We start from the raw sequence: 20,584 nt of genomic DNA on the forward strand, positions 1-20,584 counted from the left end.
TGTGTGTGTGTGTGTGTGTGTGTGTGTGTGTGTGTGTGTGCGTGTGCGTGCTTGCGTGCGTGCGTGCGTGCGTGCGTGCATGCGTGTGCTAGGGGCTCGCGTCTGAGTAGTACATTTGAAGGCACACCCTCTAAACAAACTGTTCCTATAAATAGTCTGCCCAGCTGCTAATTAAGTCTACTTAAAGTATTTTCTTGTGGACATTTGTTTCCTTCCTACTAGGTTATATTGCTTTGAAGCATTGTATACTACATGACTACAGTATACTCTAGTCTAGATCTATACAGACATGTGTGGTGATTTTGTTAATTGTTGGTGTGCCTGTATACTGATAATAATAATGAATAGAATTGTTTGTATTTATAAATTGACCATAGACTGTCCATTGGAGGGAAGCCCATAATATTCTGAAGCTGGTGGTCTCTCGCTCTGCAAGTCTTGTCCAGCCGTCATCGCCACAAAGTGACGTCTCCTACGAGGATATCAGTCGTGTCTGGGATAGGTCGTCCAAGGCCTTGCCTGGGAAAACACTGGACTTCCACTTTGACATATCTGAGGTTAGAGACGCCGGATGAGTCCTTTGTATGACATCATTCATTAACTTAAGTACTGTAGCAGGAGCAGAGGTGATTTCTCTCTCTCTCAGAAACAATGACATAGCAATGGACCCAAAGCCATTTGTGTCCCTTCCTACACTCTTTCTATACTAGTTTTCGGGCTCCTGTTTTTTTTTTTACCCCTGTAGTTTCCAGGGTGTGGTGCACGATGAGATTGGGTGGCCAATTTAACTTTTTTTCAGGTTTTTGAGCAAGGAAGCAATTCTTCCCCTTCTGTACAGCCGATGTTTCTTTTTTGACCAAACCCCATGAGATTAGCTTGAAAGCTTGAAAGGTAAACACAATTAACCAAGTTGTGCAGAGCTGGAAAGTGATGGCAAAGATATGGGGTGGTGTAGTGTATGTGTGGGAACTGAACAGGGAGCTATTTGTGTGGTGGTATGAATGGCAGGAAATGATGTCAGTTCTTACTGCCGTCCTTTGTATGTGAATCAGTAAGAGTCAAAACTGCTGGAGAGCTAACAAGCAGTGCATTGAATCTTGAGATGCACCAACCAATGTTTGTTTTTAACGTTAACTACAAATAGCTTGCTTCTGGAAGTAACAAATATTTTATCATTATTTATATCACTCCTTCATTTTATTGTTTTTGAAAGAAAGGTCAGGCTTTAGACAAGCAAAGGATTAAAAACTGGGCCCACCCAGATACAGTGAACCAATACTGACTGTTGTTTATAAATTGCTATACTTACCAATCATACTGGAGCTACTATATATGATCTGACCTCACAGAAGAGGCAGGAGCGACAGTGCCATGGAGCCTGAGCCACAGATCTGCTGCACAGAGATGACCTTACGCTTCTTCAAGCCTCCGCTTCTCGTCTGACTTACTGTGGCTCCACCTGTCTGTCTGTCTGTGTCCGTGCTCATAGACACCTGTGATCGGCCGGCGGTGTGATGAGCTGCAGGGCTCTCCAGGGACGGATGGGAAGAACAGGGCCATAGCGGTGACGCGCAGCACCTCCTCTACCTCCTCTGGATCCTCCACCAACAACGTGCTGGTTCCAGTCAGCTGGAAGAGGCCACAGTCGTCGCAGGTGAGCCACAATTTACTCCAGTAGAATGTTGCTCATATTGGGTGAAGGAGGAATGGCAGGCACTGGTACACTGGTTTGAAAAGCAAAATGTCTGTTAATAAAACATTTACAGGGAGTTATAATGGAGCCGTCATGTTTCAGATAAATAATACAGTAGATATTTCCCACATCGAACAGTAGAATGTTAAAGTAGCTACTTCTGTTTAAAGTCTAACTGCTACAAGGTTCACATAAGAGTATATTCTTTACATTTGACTGATCTCATTTTGGCCCACAGTGACTTTTCCTCCAAATATGTTTAGTCTAATTTCCTCTATATTTCTACAGAAAAGAACCAGGGAGAAGTTGGTGAACGTATTATCTTTGTGTGGACAAGAAGTTGGGCTGACGAAGAATCCCTCCGTAAGATGCATGCATAACGTACTTGGCACTAAACATTAAAGACTAAGAGGTTCTGTGTTTTTGGTATTCTGTTATTGAAGTCTGAAATGCACTTTCTCTCCTTGTAGGTGATTTTCTCCAGTTGTGGGGAGCTGGACCTAATGGAGCACCAGCCTAGCCTGGGGTCCTCTGATGACGGCACCCGTGAGCTGGACAACACGGATGACACGACCTCGGAGCAGCAATTCAGAGTCTTCAGGGACTTTGACTTCCTTGATGTGGAGTTGGAAGATGGAGAGGTGAGATCCAATGCACAAACCTGTAGGTTTCAATGGGATTAAAAATACAAATCATTAATCTTCCACGTTGTTCCGGCTTATCTCACTTTGGACAGAGATTTATTTTGGGGAATGAAACAGTCAGAATTCTAACTACGACAAGGATACAGGATAATAAATATCTAGGAGTAATGTTGACGTCACAGATTGAGCTTGCCTGTTCAAAAATGCATTCCTCAGCAATGTAATGTAATAATCTCTGCCTTATTTGTGTAATGGGTATTCTTTTTTCTGCTTTTTTTCTTTGCCATCTAGGAGCTACAGGTAAGTTCAGTCCTGTTGTAGTGTTCTTAGATCAATGTGGGTTTACAACGATTACACAGTGGAATGCTGTCCTGATGACATGTGCATGTTTGGATGTGTTTTAAGTGTCGTAAGATGGTAGAGATATTCACTCAATGTTATTTTAGATATGCTGTATATTCACATGGTGTTCCAGCCACAGCCAAAGGGTAGCATAATAGGTTATAAACTTAGATAGGGATTCCTCGTTATCTTGTTCAGTTCACTCAGATGTTTTATTTTATTTAAGCATCATTTAATAATATTTTAGATTGTTTTAAAAGCACACATTATCACACAATACACATTAAAAAGAAAGTATCACATGTATTTCGTTCACATCTAATATTTTAATCCAAACATGTTTTATAAAATAAAATAATTACTATGTCACCAATCCAAAGAAAGACAATTCATCAGATATACTATATAGAGACAACAGCTGAAGCTGTGGATTAAAGATCTCAGATGTGTAATGAGCTCCACCCAGTGGCACAACAGAATCAGTTCTGTTGCAGTTATTATAATGTCCATGACCATGACGCAAATCTTTAACATGTATTTAATTGAATGTCTAAATAGCTTTAAATGTCATATTATGTATTGTACTGTATATAATACTGTATGTATTCAACTATAATTTAGATGTGTGACTCACGCAAGGCCACAGTATAACATTGATTGATGTATACAGATGTCAAAAGAGAAAATATTGCTTACCAAGCAGTATATCAGTGTATTGAAAAATGCTTACAGAGTGTGTACTACTACATTAACTGGGACAGGCTGAGTGCTGTTCCCATCTTTCTAACACAAAGACAACCCTCGGATCCTGGAACATGGTGTCAGCTCTTCTCTTAGAGCCAGCTAAAGAATTCAGATTATCTGGAAACTAAAATTGCTAGAATCAGCAAGAATGCAATACATTCATCTTTAGACTTAAGTCACACCAAGCTTTAATGGTATGATAACCTGTCAGAAAAGAGACTGTTTTCAATTACATAGTTAACTAAACTTTTGGCCTCAAATCTAGTGTGCTTTTTCCTTAAATTTAGCTTGAGGAAAATAAAGTAGTTAAACCCTTTTTACAGTATGCCGTACTGTACTACTAAACGTTTTGCCACAAATCTTGTACTGTTTCCCTTAGATTTAGCTTAAAGAAAGTAATATAGTTAAATACATCCTTTTCGGCCTGTATTTAAACAAAAAATACGATGCCCCTTCACAATTTCAGCTTGACACTACCACAGGGATTATATATTGTTTGATTTGTTGCATTAAAGCTTTTTGGAATGTGGAAAAAAGTCAAGGTCCACAAAGCCCTCCATGCTAGGTTGGAGAGGGTTGTCCCCTCCCTTGACATGTACAGCATGACTGTATGTGCATTTGTGTGCGCATGTGTGTCCGAGATGATTACATGTGGCCTAGCACCTGGTCACTCAAGGCCACCCAGTGGTGTAAAGTAACTAAATACATTTACTCAAGTACTGTACTTAACTACAATTATGAGGTGTTTTCAGTACTTTTACTTTTGCTCCACTGCAATTATTTGAAAACTTACTTAGTTACTAGTTATTAGTAACTAATTAGTTACTAATTACTTTGTAGATTCTGATTATTATTACAAAATATGCATTACAATACCCACTTCAGCCCTACAGTATATACATTTCAGCCATTTGAAAATAGGCGATCATCGCAACTCATTATGAGCTTGTAGATCTGCTATTTTCAAAAGATTTTTTATACATTTTATACCTACGAAAACGTGTGAAATGGGACATTCTGCATAATAAGTACTTTCTAATTTTGGTACTTTAGGTACATTTTGATACCAATACTTTTGTACTTTTACTCAATTTTTATTACAGACTTTTACTTGCAACAGAGTATTTCTACATTGCAGTATTGATAATGTGAGTACTTTTTTCCACCACTGCTCAAGGCTATGCTCTGTTGCAGGGAGAGACCATGGACAACTTCAACTGGGGTGTGCGGAGACGCTCCATGGACAGTCTGGACCAGAGTGACCCGCAGCCCCTGGAGGAGAGCCAGCTGTCCATCAGCATGCCCAGCCTCAACAAGATCACCCTCCAAGACTCTGATGAGTCCTCTGAGGAGGATTCTCTCACCACCAGCCAGATCCTCTCTCACTCACAGCTCGTAAGTTCACCCTTGGGAGAATATCATTAGTGGTATAGTTTGATATACTTCACAACTTATAATATTGATTTTATAAACTTGGTGAAATGTTCCTTAGTGAGTCTATTAAGTTTGATTTAGTGTTTGTATTAGGGCTGCCAATCGATTAAAATATTTAATCTGATTAATCGCATGATTGTCTGTAGTAATCATGATTAATCGCAAATTAATCGCATATTTTTTGTCCGCTATAAATCTGCCTTAAACAGATATGTTTTTATACTCTTATCAACTTCATGGGAGTAGACAAATGCTTGCTTTATGCACATGTTTATAATTATTGGAACAATGACAAATACTGTCCAGAATCTTCATCAAGTAACAAAAGGTGTGCAAGGGAGAAAAACAATGCTGAAATCATGAACTCAAGCCCAACAAATAACATGGGCATTGAACACAGGACATAGCCTCCCTGTTACATTCCAATCTACTAGTAGCTGAAGTAAAGTAAAGTAAAGATATATGAGTTGTAGGTTAACAACAGTAATGATACTGTAACATCTACAATGACCAAGGAAATACACAACACATAACAGCAAAACATAAGGAGCATGCTCACTGTGTGTGTCCTAAACTATGAATTGGCCAAATGGCTAAAATAATAATTAAAAAAAATAATACATGCGATTAAAATAATTAATCACGATTAACATAATGTTGAGTTAAAGTTGTACCATGTAACTTTTAAATGTTAAAAAGTTAACTGTTAAATCGCTAAAGTTTTAGAACACCCACTCCGTTATTTTCAGCTTCTGAAGCCTTCTCTTTATATGTTTTCTTCTTAGCAGTGACAGGGGCGGGATTTCGCGCCAAAATGACGTAATCTGCATCATCTGTATACGTTGTGTATACGTTGCCCAATCACATCGCCGATCATGCACACATGGTACACTACCGGCCAATCACAGCTTATCTGCTCTGGTCTCCAGGAAGCGCCTCCGCTTGGCTACAGTGTTTACCATGGTGAAGGATTTTAACCTCTTAATCCACAAATCCTGGCCAGAAAATTACGTTCTACCATGCGTTCTACCCCTCCACGGATTACTATCGGTCGCGGTGGTTTGCTGGCGCCGCTCCGGTGGTCCGCGGCGGTGGTCCGCGACGACTCCGGCCGAAAAACGGCCGAAAAAAGCAATACCGCTACTGACCACTAGTTGAGCAACTTACACAGTATAGCTTTAATTACGATTAATTGAGTTAACTCTGACAGCCATAGTTTGTATCATTACAGGTCCTCATATAGTATCAGTTAATGTATGGTGGTGTAAATGTAATTACAGCTAGAAATTTAATTTTCTCACCTTTCTTAATCACCCTCTGTTGCTTTCTTTGCTTTCAGTTCGATGACAGCACGTTTGACTTTGTGTCTTTTCAGACTATCAGTATTTCTCCAACGGCAGAGATCAATGTCATGGACTCTCTGTCTGCCTCCTTTGATACATCTTCAGCTGACCCACCTGCTCTGAACACCAGAAATCCTAGTTTCGAGGTCCAAGTGGCAGAGGACTCGAAGCACCGGGTGAATAAGGCATTCAGAGTGTCTGAGATATTGGGGCCTACTCACTCCTATTCCTATCGCAGTTCTATACTAGAGTTCTTTACTAATGCTGCCGAATAGAACTATTCTGTCGTAACCTTTCTGGAAATGGTTTAGATGTTGCATGTGATACATGTTGTGGTCTCTTAGTTATAAGTCTTATTTTTTGGCTCTATGACTTTTCTCTGTTTCACCTCTTCAGAAAAGCGCATGGCCCAGTCTTTGCTTGATCTTTTACTAGTTGCATGTCATAAGGAAACTGAACTAAAACCTGGAAATGGGCATTGCATAATGCTTAGGGCTCTGGGGTGGTTTCTGTAATACTTTAATGGTGGCATAGATGTTTTCTACTGGCGTACGTGGGGTTCTTCTTGACAGCAATAGTCTCACTCTCTGTTAAGGCAATGTGTATACCTATTGCTTAAGTGTTGGAGGCTGTAAGCTACAACTAAAATAACTTGGCATGTGGGAGGCTTAGAAAGGTTTACACATTGCCCGTCCCAAAACATGGGTGTGCAGGGACCATGGTGCTGGTCCTCTGTAATGAACTCATACAGCATTCAATTGACACGGTTTCTAAATTGACCAAATTAAATGAAGTACCACAAGGAGTGTCCGTTGTGTCCCGTGGAAAGGTTAGTGTGTACATTTTACCCCCAATCATGTACTGTAATACATAACTAGGTACATATTTTAGTTGCATGTTGCCTCTGCATTGTTTTGTTTTCTTTCCTGAACGCTGACAAAGCATATCTGTCCTTGTTCCTCCTTCGCAGGCTGATGTGTCAACAGAGGATGAGGACACCAATGGCAATGAGGATGACCTCTCTATCTCTATTTGTGAACTACCGCCTGAATTTCATTGCCATGACAGTTTCACTCTGGATATGGCTCATGGTGACGACAGAGGAGAACTGGACTTTGACGGCTGTTTACCCAGGTGTGTGCAGTTATAATCCTATTAGTTGAGCTGTGCAAAGCAAGTGTGGAGCTATTGTAATGAGCCTGTCTGTTTGTAATACAAACAGAGACAGACAGACTCATTACAATTTGCAGACAGTCACAGTGACATGCTATACTTAGACACATACTACAGTTATGTAGGTATGCATTTCAATAGATTTGTTATAATCAATTAAATCGATTAGTTTGATTAAACCCTTAAGCCATATTTTATGCATTGTTGTACTATGGTGTTGCGCAAAAGAATAGCTGATTTAGCTTAACAATATTGGGTGTATAACACGCTACCAGACACCAAAAATGAAATGCCACATATGGCTCAACTATGCACACCTCTAGCTCAGTGGTGTACATTAACCAAGTACATTTACTCAAGTACTGTACTTAAGTACAATTTTTGAGGCATTTTTACTTTACTTGAGTATTTACATTTTCAATACTTTTTCTTCTACATCTCAGAGGCAAATATTGTACTTTTTACTGCATTACAATTATTTGAAATGTTTAGTTACTAGTTACTTTGTAGATTTTGATTATTATTACAAAACATACATTACCCACTTAAGCCCTATATACCTACATTTCGGCCATTTGAAAATAGCTACAATGCTACTATTTTTTAATGGGACTTTCTGCATAATGAGTACTTTCTACTTTTGGTACATTTCAGGAATTCAGGACTTATTTATTATTTTTACATTGCACTATTGATACTTTTACTGCTCTAGCTACATGAAGTGAATTGGAACGCCCGGGTGCCATGTCAATGCATTAGCAGTCTTTTTCCTAATGCCATGGACCCATGTCTCAGTGTTGCTCTCAGCCTGGCCGAGGAGGAGAGAGATGACATGATGGAGTGCCGTTCTTCCCCTCCGCCGTCACCGTTCTTCTCTGCCATCCTGGCAGCTTTCCAGCCGGCCGTGTGCGACGACGCCGAGGAAGCGTGGCGGAGTCACATCAACCAGCTAGTGTCAGACTCAGACGGCTCCTGTGCGGTCTACACATTCCATGTGTTCTCCTCACTGTTCCAGGTAAGCAGCCACATCCTCAGTGCTCATTTAAATCAGATCAGCGTGGGTCCACTCAGTTATATGTGTACACTGTTATGCAAGGGATAATCAATGGGGAGCGGGTCATTACTGAGAAATAAACCCAGACAGAGTGATTAGACCCGACACGAAAGCGGAGGGGTCTAAAAATCACTCTGAAGGGGTTTATTTCTCACTAACGACCCGCTTCCCACTGATTATCTCGCTTTTTACATGGCCACTTAATAAAGAAATTAATAAATTCACCCAAAAGTAACAAATCGAAGGATGTCATTGCTTACGGTAATGAAATTAATTTTATTGTGTAACCTCATGACCTTTTGCTCCTGCACATACCGTATATCACTGGCATTTATTTGACAGTGGGCCTTGTGACATGGTTAAAACTAAAAGGTTTTGTGAAAATGTCCAAGCTATACTCTAATAGTTATCATTGAGTGTTTGTTTAGTTCAGTTTAGTTTTTGGGGTGGATTCAGGTTACATTTCACAATTGTATTCAGTCTGCTAATTCTTTTGTGTCATACAGAACATAGGATAAACAAGTGAAATTGAATTAGATAAAGTTGGTATCCCGACTGCTTACTAAAGAGCTATAGACAGGGAGACCCCCTGTTACTGAACACTCTGTAGCAATGATTACAATCAGAATATCAAGTGATTTAACACTTATTTCAACAACAGCATATTACTTACCTTACCTTTAAGAACATTTTAGTCTTTAAGGGTATTAGCCTTTCATAAGAGGTCAGATTAAGTAGGAAAGTGTTCTCTAGTTAAGTTGTACTTACTCAGACGTTCATTAACTACATTATTCACTTCACTGACCAAAGCTGACAGGGGAATGCTTCACAATAAACCTGGAATAATGGCGGAACATGGCCTAAGTATCTGGGATGGTTTGTGATTAACCCGGGACAACATCACAGGTACAATGTAATTTTGCTTTTCAGAGCATTCAGAACAAGTTTTGCTCGTTGACCTGTGATGCTGTGAGTTACCTTGGAGATGGACTCAGAGGGATAGGATCAAAGTTTCTGAGGTCATCTCAGATGTTGACGTCATGCTCAGAGTGTCCCACTCTCTTCATTGACGCAGACACTGTAAGTCATTTCCGATGTGTCAGTGAAAGTACAGAACATCATTAACTGTGTAGCAAAGAATAAAAAGAAAACCTGTTGCTTTCCACAGATCATGTCCTATGGGCTTCTTGAAAAAATGAAATTCAGTGTATTGGAACTTCAGGAGTACCTTGATACCTACAACAACAGAAAGGAGGCCGCTATCTCTGTAAGGAATAACAATACTTTACTTTTGAGTCAAAATGTCACCCTTATAATTAGCTTGAACTATAAAAATAGACCTGTCCTCTTTACGGGTGCAAGCTCAGGAATTTCCGGTGTATTTGCTTTTGTAATACTGCTGCCTCTCTTACATACAGTGGTTGAACAACTGCAAGGCAACCTTTCCTGATAGCACTGAGGGTACAGTAATAACATGCCAACCAGCCGAGCATGAGGAAAAGGTAAGGCTTTCTCTATGCTATAACACTCATAGGAATTTAATTGTAATATTTTTGTCTTGTTATATCAAGGGAATATTTATTTAAAATTCAGCCTTACAATGTATGGCTTAACTGACAGATGCAATTATAATGACTCTGCTAACATACAAAAATATGTATAAAGTGTGATTTTCAGAAAAAGGTTGCAGACTCAATGTTCCGTTTCAACTGACCTTTCATACTGTACTTTCTGCCTTTCGAATACTCTGTGATACTGTAGTTCTGTGAGTGATACCTCTTTATTTTTCTTTCAATATTTGAAACTCAAGTTTCTGAGCAACCCTTGGTTGCAACACCTCACATTGATTGCGACCGTCAGGTCGCAGTTACTATCAAAACCTCCACCGGCTGTCAGTCAGTCACTCCGTCCGTCAGTCTGTCAGTCACACGTCACATGCCACACTTTTGCCCTTCACATATCTCCGCAACCGTTGCTCCGATCCATGCCAAATTTTGCACACACTCAATTCTCACACTAAAATCACGCAAATCGGTACACACTTGGTCTACACTCATGTCTTCAACGTGGATCTGTCCCATATAGCGCCACCATCAGGACGATCTTTTCAAACACATTTTTGGACACTGTTCCTACAGATTTTGCCCTAAAATCACGCAAATCGGAACACAGCATCACCATGGATCTGTCCCATATAGTGCCACCTTCAGGACGATTTATTCAAACACTTTTTTGGACACTGCTCCGACACATTTTGCTCTAAAATCACGCTGCGGACCTGACGGTCGCTTATCTCCCGATGAGGGAGTCTTACTGGTTATCTCATTCCAGTGAGCATTGTTGTCATTCTGCTGGGCATGGGACATGGGTTGTCTTAAGTTGCATTAATTCTAGCAGTAAACAATTACACTCACTTGCTATTAGAGGGACTTAAAACAAAGGGCAATACAAAGTTGTACACAACAAAGTAAGCATTATAAACTCAAATCTGGCACTCATAAAGACGATATCAAACAACATTTTGGTCAAGAAACTCAAACCAAAGTGAGTGCATTTGTGCTGATAAAAAGGCTAAGTTTACTTGCTTGGCTTTTTAATGACTCATTGGGACACGCAGCCTTCCTTTCAGTTTATATACACCTACTTGAACAGCCTTTTCTCTCTGCATGTGTTATACACCCTATATCAATGTTGTTCACCCACTCTAGATTGTACACTGGAACAGGGGGTACATAAACATTGTTGGTACCTCAATGTTAAATAGGCATTTGTTTTGGAAAAGGGTCTGAATCAACATGCACAGTACATCATTATCAGCCCTAACTTTACCCTTCAACAACATGTCTTGTTTATGCCCATAATGACTGGCTACTAGCAACAGGTTTCGTAGCAATTTTGAGCAGTTGTAGAAATATTAAGCCTTAAATGCTAAATGTTCAAGCATGTTTAAATCATGTATACTTTACAGTACTTCTTCAGACCATTTTCCAAGTTCTTCTTATCTTTCCTATTTTTTATTTATTTTACAATTTGTGGGAAAGAAATGCCAATTTATCATTAAAGAGGTGGTGCCATGATTTTCCCCACCTCTAAAACATGATTATCAGGTATTATGATTTTACTAGGAGGAAGATTTCTTCCAAAAAAGTATACAGAAAGAGTTAAAATTGGGTTTTTATGTGGCCACACCCCCAGTTCATTAAGTATGCATGGATGTTATGGTGGGTGGTGACCCAGCTGAAGTTAGCCACACCCCACAGTGTTGGGTGAATGGTAATTAGGGGAGGAGTTGATTCTGTGATGTAAAAGTATCTGTGTTTTTTAACTGACACTTTTGACCACAAGGTGGCAGCCTCCAAGAGAAAACAAACAAATACCAAGAGAATACATAATTGCTCATAAAAACCACATCAGGGGGTCCAATGATGTACTTTCAACCTCCTAGACTCATGAAAAACAGAAAAAGTACAAAACTATGGCACCACCTCTTTAAGGTGCCCAAAATGTTTGGTGCCCACTCTTCCAGTTACCCTCTACAATCGAACTGCTAAGGGATGCATTGCTGCTAAGGGATGCATGCCCAATCTTTGATTCCCTGTTTCCCTCTCACCTGTTTTCTATCTTATAACATGCTTGCTTTGTAGCAAATGGAATCTTTGGCAGTAAGTTTCTCTTTAGTCTATTTGATAAGATTTTTTTTTTAATCTTTCTTGTGCAGAGTTGCTGCAGGATGTCAGTTCCAAACCCCTGTGTTTTTGTGTACTGTATTTAGTAGTGTTTGAATGGTGAAATCTAACTCTTTTCACTCTGCATTTTCAGCAACTGGAGCTCTGTCAACGACTCTACAAACTCCACTTTCAGCTATTGCTGCTTTTTCAATCCTATTGTAAGCTGATTGGACAAGTCCATGCTATAAGCTCTATTCCTGAGGTAGGTGCATTTTCCATGTGACCTCTAATCATTTTTACAACCTGCTTAAACAACTTAAGCTTGATTTATAACTTGTTGTTTGGCTGTCATGTAGTGAAAATTGCAGATCTTCAATGCATTGCGACCTTGGAAATCTGCTATTTTCATTTTCCGACTTCTCGCCTACAATTACATTGTTATTGCTCATTGGATAAACTTATGTGATTAAGAAGAACTCATGGATGTTTGAATTTTTGGGGGTAAATACATATAAAACTTTTCTCCTGGGACTATTTTCAGACATAGTTTTTCAAATCTCTCTGTGCTTTAATAATAAAATGTAGCCTAACTTCTATAAAAAAAATGCGTTTTGGATTACCTATCTCGAGCAAGTTTCAAGTACATGCATATTTATTACATAACGTACTGAATGAATCCAATGGCTTCCTCCAAAATAAATAATAATAATAATGGTGCTCATTTTCAAAATGGTCAGCAATAAAGTCAAGTATACCATGGGCTAAAGATGCCAGACTGCCAGTAAGAATTACGTGAATGTCTAAGGGATAATCTCTCTCTCTTCTACTATTAGCTGATGAATATGTCCAGAGAGCTAAATGACCTGAAGGAAGGTCTACGGGTTGCTGCCACCTCTGTAAATAGTGACGACCTTGTTGCCCAGGAGAGTTCCTACTCTGAGCCCACCTTCAGCTCTTCCGAGGCTGCTGTGCAGGCCATCTTGGATGATCTGAAAAACAATGAGTTCTTCACGGCCATCCGCTACATTCGTGAATGCAGGTAAACTCTTCATTCTCTCCATTTCAATGGTTCGGTGTTTGTTTTTCACTCTCAGTGGTTCCCAGCCTTTTCTGGATCAGGGGGGCCCACTTGAAAATCTTAAAAGGGGAGCGCCCACTGGCCTGCTGGTCCAGGCGCATACCACTTAGGCATTGCCACATACCGGTAGGCATGGATGCCTAGGATGCCTGATTGGCTACGATTTCCTTCTAAAGTTTGTGTATGCGACCTGACGGTTGCTTATCTCCCGATTAGGGAGTCTTACTGGTATACGTCTTTAAATGTTATATTATCATTTAAATCTTAGTGTTTTGCCAATTATTTGGGGGCCCACTTGCAATATACTCACGGCCCACCAGTTGGCCCTGGCCCACAGGTTGAGAACCACTGCTCTACCTGAATGAATAAGTAATCTTGACCTTTTTCTGTGCAGAACAATATGGCCCAATGACATCTTCGGCACTCCCTCTGAGGATGAGATCCAGACATTACTAAACATCTACTTCAGACATCAAACCTTGGGTCAGACGGGAACCTTTGCTCTGGTGGGCTCACAGCAGGATCTTACAGAGATCTGTATCAAACTAATGGAACTCAATGGAGAGATTCGGGATATGATCAGACGGGCCCAGGGCTACAGGGCCATCACAACCTTCCTCCCAGACTCCAGTGTGACTCCAATAAGTCTTTGACGGAAGGCTTGAAGGTTGCAACTCCAGTTCCTCCATGGTATCGTGTCCCAGGGTTAGCCTTGCGTCTTGTTTGGATGTACTGCTGTCATCATGGTGTTTACCAAGCCCTCTGCTCTCTCCTCTGGGACCCGGGAAACAAACTCCTCTTTCTGTCTTTACGTTCATATATTCAGATCTTCAGATGTGAAGGAATACTGTTGGAGTAAGCAACATGTGAGACTTTGCTATTGCAAAGAAATGGGGGCTTTTATTGCACTAATAATAGATGATGTCACAAAGCGGCCACTTGCTACTAAGGTCAATAACTTTCTCCTTTAACTGTTAAGTTATTTTTCTTTGATAATGTGTGTGTGTGTGTGTGTGTGTGTGTGTGTGTGTGTGTGTGTGTGGGTGTGGGTGTGGGTGTGGGTGTGTGTGGGTGGGTGGAAGGGAGGGCTGAATTAATCAAAGGGCCGTGACTTTTAGACAGGTCCTGGAACATGTGAAAGATTCTCCTTCTTTTTTTGGTTAATTCCCATCAGAGCTTGCCACAGCATATCATTTGTTTCATACGAGAGATACCAGGTTAAAATGCTTATCAGTAAAGCTGTAAATGGCAAGAACCCCCCTTTCTTTAAAGTGCGCTTTCATCCTGTTCCTTGTCTCCAAAATGTTGGCTATTTGGAGTATTTTGAAGATGCACTGTCACATTTTGCCGCTTGTCACAGGTTAAACGCAAAGTGTCGTGTTTACAAGTTACATCGATCCCATAACTAGGAGGGACGAGCACATAGTAATTGGCTGTTTGGTTGTTAAACAACTGCTAGGCCATAACCAAGTAATAATTGAATAGTATAATAGTATGTTTGTGCTACTTTAAGGCAGCAAGTCCTGCTCAGTATACATGTAAGCTAAAATGCTAAAGGATGTTGCAATTGTTGCATTTTAAATAATGCTATATTATTAAAAGCATTCTTTCTCTGTCATGAAAAAGTGGAATCAGTGAAGCCCTAATTTTTTATGTGTCAGTCTAACTAATATTAATATCAATATGGGGCCCTGGAGCTCAGGTGTCATGGGGCCCAGGATATATTGCAGCGCTCCTGACTGTTGATAATTTGATTGTATTGATTGTTAAGGGAAAATGTGCAATGCTTTTTACTCCATCGCGGAAGAATGTCATGGGCTTTTGGCTAAGTGGAAGTTGTTAGTATAGGAAAAGGGAGGCTTCTTTGCTAACGTGTGTGTGTGTGTGTGTGTGTGTGTGTGTGTGTGTGTGTGCGTGCGTGCGTGCGTGCGTGCGTGCGTGCGTGCGTGCGTGCGTGCGTGAATGTGAACCATAATGGAGGAATTAAATTATGGATAGTGATCCTCACACATTCATCGACTTTGACATGCTGCAAATCTACTGTAATATCTCATCAACTTAAATGCCGCTGTGTGGGTTATCTGTTACTGAAAATAATCTTACTGTACCTTTCTACTGTGTAGCAATAGAATTATTTATGTTATTTGCATAAGATAAACATGCTTTAACTGACTAGTTTTATAGACTGAAAACAAATGTTGTTGTTTTTTCATCTGTTAAAACTGCCAAGCATGAATATTTTATGTATTATAAAGTGCAAAAGTTATATTTATGAATATATAATAATCTATTATAATGGATGTTTGTATATAGTGCAGTGGGGGCTTTGCTTGTTTATTTTTATGATCTTTATGATGTGTACAACTTCATCTGCTTGTAGAATGAAGGAAATACATAATATGTATATTATGTGTAAAGCTTCCATAGAAACAGTTGATATAGCCTTTCACCTTGTAAATACTACTGCCTTTGCAATGTGCTGTACTTTAGTGTTATGTACACTTCTGTAACAATAAAGAATAAATACTACGTTTGTTAACTACAGTTTCGACGTGACATTCCTGAGCATGACACGTTTAATTCTAATACATGTTTATTTGTTATGGATCTTATTATTTATTATCTTGCAAGCATGATATCCCTATCTTGTTCACAAAATGGATATTTTCCATCCACCTTACTTGAAAAATATAATCATTCTGTGGTGAAGTTACCCACAAGCCACTGGGAGACGGTGGTGAAACTACTGCCCAACACTGCATTTGAAGTAGAGAGGCAATAACTTTAATTTGAGTTTTTTTGAAGAGAGAGAGAGAGAATGAGAGAGAGAGCTTCCATTGGCAGAACATTTTCAATGCAGAGGTCTGCAAGTCCTGTCACTTTTTCTCTCGCACCCCAGCATGCACTGCACAGTTGTTTTTGATAACGTATTATTTAGGATATGTGTTTTAAGTGTTAAACTATATTATAAAAGTAAGGAGGCCTCTGTTGTTCAGTAACAGAGGCCTAAACATGCAATGCATTTTCAGGTAAGGATAGGATTTTTTTCAGGAGAGAGAACTCACACAGGATACAGGACAAAGCGGAAAATGGAACACTATAAAATGTAATCTGATAAATGGGTTCTCTCCTCTGATTGTATTAAATTGGCAACATTTTGGCAACAGAGTGTTCTACTGACTATAGAACATTCTATCTACACGCACGCACGCACGCACGCACGCACGCACGCGCACACACACACACACACACACACACACACACACACACACACACACACACACACACACACACACACACACACACACACACACACACAAATGAGAACCACTGGACTAAACTAATATTTATGTTCAGTTGACATCATCCAGATGTCAGTCAGAAGGAGTAACCAACCTCTTTGGGTATTCTAGGTGATGACATCATTTGCAACAACATCACAATGTCGTCATCACAACAATTCTCTTTAAAATGAATCGTCAATAAACAATATATTCCATTAGTAACTTTTACAAACGGTTCCTGCCGCTTGTAGTGACTCCATTAAGTAGCTGCTGAATAGACTGCTTTGTGGATTTGTAAACTTTGTGTGACGTTTGTGACTGAACCAATCATTATCAGCGCACACATCAGGACTCCGTTTTTTTACAGACGACCAGGACTTTACAAATCCAACTTGATCTACAGTGTGAGAAATGTTCTGCTGGACGGTACATCTGAATGGAGCATCAATACATTATGGTTCTGCTGTTGTTGCTGTGGAGCCCAAGGTGTACTGCTTTGGAATGTTGAGGGTCATCTACAGTGCTCAGCTTGATGTGCAAGTTTTCCACACGGTGTCTTTACGCTGGATGACGCTGCCCCCAGTGACCAATGAAAGAGGAGAACGTCCTGTTGAGGTTCCTTTTAGCCGCCACGGCCACACAGCTGTGCTTATCGAATATTTCATCTACATCTGGGGAGGGGATGCTTACTGCAACCTGCTTTATGCCTTTGAGGTCGGCGCCCACAGCTGGTTGGAGCCCAAAGTTTCTGGGACTGTTCCAGAGGCGAGGTACAACCACTCAGCCTGTGTCCTGGGGAAGGTCATGTATATCCATGGAGGATACACCCAGCTGACTGGACGCAATAATGCCATCTACAAGTTGGACACCACTACAATGGTCTGGTCTTTAATTAACACCAGGGGCACTCCACCATCTGTTTCATCAGGTCACTCTGCCACCATCATCGGGACAAAGATGTTTGTATTTGGGGGCTGGGGGGGTCAGAAAGAATACTTCAACAGCATCAGAGTGTTTGAAACGGAGACCAACTGCTGGCTGAGCACACCTTCTGCACAGCTTATTCCAGAAGGACGTAGGTTTCATGCGGCCTGTGTCTACAATGGAGAGTTGTACATGTGTGGTGGCTGGAATGGGAACCAGGCCGTCAATGATGTGTGGAAATTCAATCCAAAGACCTTCTCCTGGAAGAAGGTTACGCCCAAGGGGAAAGGCCCTTCTCAGAGTTATAGCATGTGCTGTTGCATGGTGGGAGATCGTACCATCCTCATTGCGGGAGGAAACAAAAATTCCACACTCAATGATGACCTGCATATCTTAGATTTAAGTCCAACACTGAAGACATTGTGCAAGCTAGCAGTTATTCAGTACGGTGTGGAGCAGAAGGAAATCCCACATGACATCAGATGGGAACTGACAGCCATGACTAGGTAAAGCCATGAGCTCTAAAACTGCAAGAGATAGAGAGAGAGAGAGAGAGAGAGAGAGAGAGAGAGAGAGAGAGAGAGAGAGAGAGAGAGAGTGAGAGTTCACAACTAACAAACAAACAAACAAATAATGTTATTAATGAGCAAATAATCATGTACATACAGTACATGTATTAACTCACTCTCTACCCAAATGTCTTTTCACAGATTTTTTGGGGTTGGCCCACACCGCCAATCCGAACAAAAATGCAAAATAAACAGCATTTGACGTGATAAAAAATCTGGATCTCTATCTGTCTCCTGTTTAATTTTTCAAACACCTTTTTCTTCGCTTCTGGTTTTCGCTCTGTGTTTGTCTAAACTAAACAGTGCATTTTTAATCGCCCATAAATAGCGAATGCTTGGCCCAGACATACCTGGGACATACCTGTAACTTGACCCCTCTAGACCCCTCCAGGACCACAAGGAGGGCTGCCAGTTGAATACCCCATACTCCAAGTAATGTCTATGACCTTTTGTTTTAATGAAAAGAATACCACCCTACCTTTAAGTATTCCATCCAAACAACTCCCTGGTTGTTCAACAACACCATGAATAAGTGTGCTGACCTTCACCAGTGCTGCTGAATTAAATTCTGGAGGTTAGTGCCAAGAACCTCAAAATGTGCTTATTTCAGACAGCACAGTAGGTACAAGAATATCAGGTAGCTGGCATAGTGGAAAATAATAGACATTTGCCCAGGGCCCCAAAGGCCAAACTATGAAACTAGCAGATCTACAAGCTCACAATTCCTTCATGAAAGTTCTGAAGAAGATTTTTTTTTTTTATTCATAAAAGATTTTCCTTTTTTGGGAATGTATATTGAAAATGTTTAATAATAATAATTACAAACTAATTGTAGGAAACAAAAGATATAGGGATCCATAAAAAATGTGTTCACAAATCGGTCCCGACCCACTGTTTGGGAAACAGTGGCTTAATTCATATAATAATTATAAATCAAAATCATTCATGTAATTAATAATAAGTGGTCACATAACCTTGTGATGAAAATGGGCAGTACCTGACACCAACAGTGGGAGGCAGCAATACGCCGACGTGCGTCTAGTCTGCCCGGAAGAAGAAAGAAGAAAGCGCGAGGATTTGTTTTGGTTGAAGTCATCTTCTAGCAGCGCTGGACGCTGCTAAACAGAAGGAACACCATCTTCTCTGACCCTCTCTGTAATTCAATGATGGCACGACAGGAGACTATGCCTCCACTTGCACGGTATGTGAAAGCAATGTCATAACGACCTATGTTTGACTGCCACTCTCAATAATGACGAGTCTGTAGCACACTGTTCTGTAATGCACCAGGCAGCAGCATAGCTCGATAGCTGTGAGTTGTTGTGACTCTGATTCTGAAACTACTGTCTACTGAGGTACTTGTATGTTACTTTATTCATGTGTCACAGTTTGTCATATTAAGCAGCCATCGGGAAAACACATATTAAAGTTAAAGAAGAAGTTGAACAGAAGTTGGATAAACGCAACGTGAGAATTATATATTTATAACGATGATGAATTGATCGCTGTTCGATGACTGCTCTTGTCTAGCCATGGTCGATCTGGCTACTCAAGTTCCTCTTCATTTGCGTGATATCAGAGAGTCTGTTCTTGTCATCTCCCGTCTCCCTTTTAACCCGCTGCCGCCTGCCGCTGTTCTGTGTTATATCCCGATAATCGAAATACTTTTATTGCCAATGCATGTGAATACGCAGAAACGCATACGTTTCAGTCCACGAAGTCACGAACCCAGGCTAACATGCACTTGCCAGTTGCCACATTGCTGTTGATAATGCAGCAATGCAGCATTATCAACGCCTTGGATCACTTTGTTGTTGTTGTTTGTTTTTTACATTGTTGTTGTTTTTTTACATTTTGTATTCATTTCTTTTATTGCATTTTGCATTTTATGGGACAACATTCTCCCCCTTTTTTTACAGTCATACATTGTTGCATGTGTATTTATATTAACTTTGTCATGCACGTACTATCTCTAGGAGTACAGTTCTTTCATTAATGTTACATGGCATGGAGTCACCTTCAAGAATGATGTTTGACACATTCAAACATAAAATATGGGAAGGTATGTAGATTCTTTCTGACACCATATATTCAGTAACTGAACCATTTGGCTGCATTACCAACAAACCATATATTGCAACTCATCATAAAGGTGAACAAAGTCTGCTCTGGTTATGTTTACATGTGACCTATTTCATTATTTTTCAATGTAGAATTGGGACCACTGGATCCTAATTGGTTTGATGAACTGACGCTTCAAGCTGGCACCAAAGATGGAAATATTTGTGAGAAAGCACCATTATGTGCTGCAAACCATGATGGAACGTTCAAAACACCGTTTGATAAAAGTGCAATGGACAGTCAGCTATTTTCTACCCCCAAGATCTTTAGGCAATGTCGACCACTCTGGCCTGAAAGAGAGGACGAGAAGCGTATTTATTCAGAACAAGGTAACAGTTGATAAAGGCTATTGAGAAACAATTAATGCTCTAATGTCAGATTCACTTTTTTACTTTTGTGTTAAATGGCTTCCTATATAGGACATTTTGATAGTCCCTCTATTGCTGAATCACACTGTTTAGTTGTCTCCTTTGAAGAACTTTAAAGTTAATTGTACCTCAGAATAATATGGTA

General features: G+C 40.2%; 1 protein-coding gene across 1 annotated transcript in view; it reads left to right on the top strand.

Annotated features, from left to right (window-relative positions):
- Nucleotides 1-14,105, top strand: part of frya (furry homolog a) — a 63,336-nt gene extending 49,231 nt beyond the window's left edge. The window contains exons 48-62 of the mRNA XM_080731577.1: nt 378-557; nt 1,490-1,654; nt 1,982-2,056; nt 2,164-2,334; nt 4,618-4,818; nt 6,233-6,376; nt 7,171-7,334; nt 8,181-8,388; nt 9,358-9,507; nt 9,596-9,694; nt 9,846-9,929; nt 12,072-12,089; nt 12,247-12,357; nt 12,929-13,134; nt 13,568-14,105. Of these exons, the coding sequence (XP_080587703.1) occupies nt 378-557; nt 1,490-1,654; nt 1,982-2,056; nt 2,164-2,334; nt 4,618-4,818; nt 6,233-6,376; nt 7,171-7,334; nt 8,181-8,388; nt 9,358-9,507; nt 9,596-9,694; nt 9,846-9,929; nt 12,072-12,089; nt 12,247-12,357; nt 12,929-13,134; nt 13,568-13,826 (2,235 nt within the window). The 3' untranslated portion in view covers nt 13,827-14,105. The remainder of the gene's footprint in view (nt 1-377; nt 558-1,489; nt 1,655-1,981; nt 2,057-2,163; nt 2,335-4,617; nt 4,819-6,232; nt 6,377-7,170; nt 7,335-8,180; nt 8,389-9,357; nt 9,508-9,595; nt 9,695-9,845; nt 9,930-12,071; nt 12,090-12,246; nt 12,358-12,928; nt 13,135-13,567) is intronic.
- Nucleotides 14,106-20,584: the final 6,479 nt, after the last annotated feature.

The sequence above is a fragment of the Nannobrachium achirus genome, assembly GCF_963921795.1.
Source record: "Nannobrachium achirus genome assembly, chromosome: 8".
NCBI lineage: Eukaryota > Metazoa > Chordata > Actinopteri > Myctophiformes > Myctophidae > Nannobrachium > Nannobrachium achirus.